General features: G+C 38.2%; 1 protein-coding gene across 1 annotated transcript in view; it reads right to left on the reverse strand.

Annotated features, from left to right (window-relative positions):
* Positions 1–3,427, reverse strand: part of LOC111873069 (sodium channel protein Nach) — a 34,016-nt gene that overhangs the window by 14,248 nt on the left and 16,341 nt on the right. The window contains exon 7 of the mRNA XM_033754968.1: positions 1,694–1,883. Coding sequence (XP_033610859.1) covers positions 1,694–1,883 — 190 coding nt within the window. The remainder of the gene's footprint in view (positions 1–1,693; positions 1,884–3,427) is intronic.

Consider the following 3,427-nt stretch of genomic DNA (forward strand, 5'->3'; position numbering starts at 1 on the left):
TTTTTGTTTTCGTGTTGTCTGATTTAATCTATTGATTATGTTTGTGCTGTATCCGTTGTTATGTAGTATGTTTTTAATAGTGTTCTTCTCTATTTGTTTTCCCTTTTCTGTTATTGGGTATGTGTACAGTCTATTTATGAGGTAATTAATACCTGACAATTTGTGCTCGAATGGATGGCACGAACTGTTAGGTATAATGATGTCTGTTTGTGTGGGTTTCCTATATATTGTGTTTTTAAATGTTAAATTTTAGACTGGGGTCAGTGTGGCAGCAACGTTAAGAGTATACACCTGATGATGGCCGATAGAGGCCGAAACATGTAGTGTAGAAAGAACAAGATCAAAGACATATAATATATATTGTTTGCACTTGGGACGGAATTTGTGTCATTTATCGTGTAGAGTGCAACAGGATGCTTAAATATAATATTGTAACTACAGCTATTTAAATACTTGAGACCAGGCTATGTCAAAGGAAGATCATAGGAGAATTTGCAATAAAAATTATGAAAAAGCATGCACAGTCAACAAAGCTTTACAAGTCATCAAAAATAAGCTCCATAACAATGACATGCTGGTGGAATGATTTGTCTTTCGAATTGAAGCCATCATGGAACTGTTGGAGGTTTGCTTGAGAACCACAGATTTTCACGCAGACAAAAAGTTCTCCCAGTAAAATAATGGCATGGCTATGGGAAGCTCTCAATCACCTATCCTTAGCAACATATTCATGGACCATTTTGAGAAATTGGCTCTTGACTCAGCACCACACAAACCATCGCTGTGGCTCCAGTATGTTGATGACACATTTGCGGTCTGGCCTCATGGTCCAGAGAGGTTACAGGATTTCCTCGGCCACCTCAATTTATTAAGGCCTTCCATACAGTTCACAATGGAAATAGAACCAAACATTCCAATTCCTTTTCTGGCTGTTCTCATCAGGAAATATGCAAAACATTATTAAATCTCTTTCCTTTGACCTTCAGTATTAACCTTGTCAAAGAAAGTCACAGGGAACAACATCTGGAGAGGAAGGTGATGGGGGACCACACCCATTTTATTCTGTTCTTGACCATGGACCCACTGACAGTAAAGGCTGTGTGAATGGGCACATAGTCAGGATGAATCACACAGTCCCTATTTCACCATACCTCTTACGACTTTCTTGCTGACATCTTCCTATAGATGCAATAGGACATCTGCACAATACTGCTGATTAACAGTTTGGTCTGGGGATACAAATTCGAGATGCACAACCCTATTACAGTGAAAAAATAATTAATGCACTTGATATGTCATCCACATTGTTCTTGACTTCCCCAGAAACTTATCTCAGAATCTTAAAAACCAGCTGTACATTTATGATTTTGATAAATATTTGTCATCAGAGGCCATTCGTAACATGCCATATATTTCATAAATGTTTTACCAAATTTGAAACAAAATTTAATGAAAAGTCTTTATTTTCTTGAATCTCTCATTTCAGAGAATCACCGAACCCACTGCACTTATCTTCAGTAAAGAGCTATATATGTATGACTGACACAACATTGAGTGCTGAATATGAGGAAAACTACTCTTGAAAGCATTCTTTGTTACCATGTAACTGGAAAAGATGATACTATTATCAATGGTGTCATTATGGGAGAATTCTCATAACCGTTAGGTACCACCCTTGTAGAGACTTGCTTACCTGGATGAATAATGTGGTTGATACAGTTGCAGTGTTCCAACATTTTGATAGCTCGACACTCAAGCACACAGGTAGAATAGCTATAATACTTGAATAATTTGTAGTGGTCTGGTATTTCTTCAGGAAAGCGACATCCTCGTCTCTTGATTGGGACTTGTTGCAATAGGGGGTCATTCACAATTTCAACCACCTAGTTAACAAGAACATAAAATTATTTTTCTTTTATGCATCCCATTGTGTATATAATGGATGTAGTACCATCAACATTTTGATCATTGTAAAATAAAATGATTGAAAGTAAGTGAAATCAATAAATCAATCTGTTTATTATATTGATTGTACTGCATGTTCCAGTCTCTCTTGAAAAACTGATATACTTATTGGTTTCACTTAATATTAATAATTTTATTATAAAATACTCAAATCACTGTTTTATGGTGGTACTAAAACCTTAATAAGGAAATGAAATTTTTTTTGGGATAGGAATTTGAAAAACATTGCAGTGCTTATATGATGCCAGATCCNATATTTTTAAGACTTCTGTCTTCAGAAATGAATTTGTAATGGACAATGCTGCATATCATATCTTACAATTAACTCCCACCGACACTACTGTTTTCATTTGTATACTTGCCCTTCCCCCCTTCCTTCACTGCTCTCACATAGCTGTGTATATTTCCATCACCAGTCTGCTTTTACTGGTTCTCATGGTCTCTTCGCTTGCAGATTTCTTATATTTTTCCTTCTACCCTGAAGATGGAGGTGATACGTTTCTCCAAAACGTCAGTTAACACCACATATACATGGTGCCAAATCCCAGAAGACTGCTTTCTTCAATGTGCATATTGTTTGCATAGAACAAAGAACATGTGTTGCATATGCCTCTGCAGTAGCAGAGCATGGAAATGCCTGTACTAGCCAGAACAGGGTACATGGACTGCACAGTGGTAGAAGCCATGTGCACAACAGTGATTTCAGCAGAGATAATAATTTCATGCTAATCTGGTTGTGGCACCCATTCACAAACATGCCCCGAAAGCTATGTTATACCCACAGGAGAAGTTAAGCAGTAGCCAGATAGGGCAAGATTGAATAGATCAGCAGCCAATTTAAGTAATGTACAGATATCACAAAAACTGGAAGGGCTACCCTGTTTCAGGAATGCAGCAACATGCATTACAGCAATTCCAGATAAATCACTCTGACCTGTTTTGTCAGGTTAAGTAAGAACGAGTTAGATGATGCTGAGATGGGTTTACACTTGATTCCAACAGTGTCTTTCATATGTCACTGGTTGTTCTTGAAGGTGAAGCCTAAATGAAGGTGTGTGTTTAAGCATGTGTATGAACTGTGTTTACCTAGTACACCATTCCCTGAAGCTGGAGAAGGAGAAGGCCTGCACAGCATTGGACTTTGAATCCAAAGCTGCATGGCTGCTCAGCAAGATTTCATTACAAGGTGTGGCAATAAAGAAACCGGATTACTTTTATGACTCATTTCCGGCCACGTCATTGACGAAGAGGAGGGTAGGGCATTGACCCTTGGACTTCCCTCTACCGTCACACAAAGTTTCATTCACGTGCATCGGTTAGTCTGGCCGCGACCATTGTTAGAAGCGGATCGTGTTTCTGAGCTCCGTCGGAATAATGCTGAGTGCTAATGCAGAACAACGTGCTAACATCAAATTCCTCACAAAACTTGGAAAATCTGCCACTGAAACTTACAATTTGTTGA

The sequence above is a fragment of the Cryptotermes secundus genome, unplaced genomic scaffold (assembly GCF_002891405.2).
Source record: "Cryptotermes secundus unplaced genomic scaffold, Csec_1.0 scaffold120, whole genome shotgun sequence".
In the NCBI taxonomy this organism is placed as follows: domain Eukaryota; kingdom Metazoa; phylum Arthropoda; class Insecta; order Blattodea; family Kalotermitidae; genus Cryptotermes; species Cryptotermes secundus.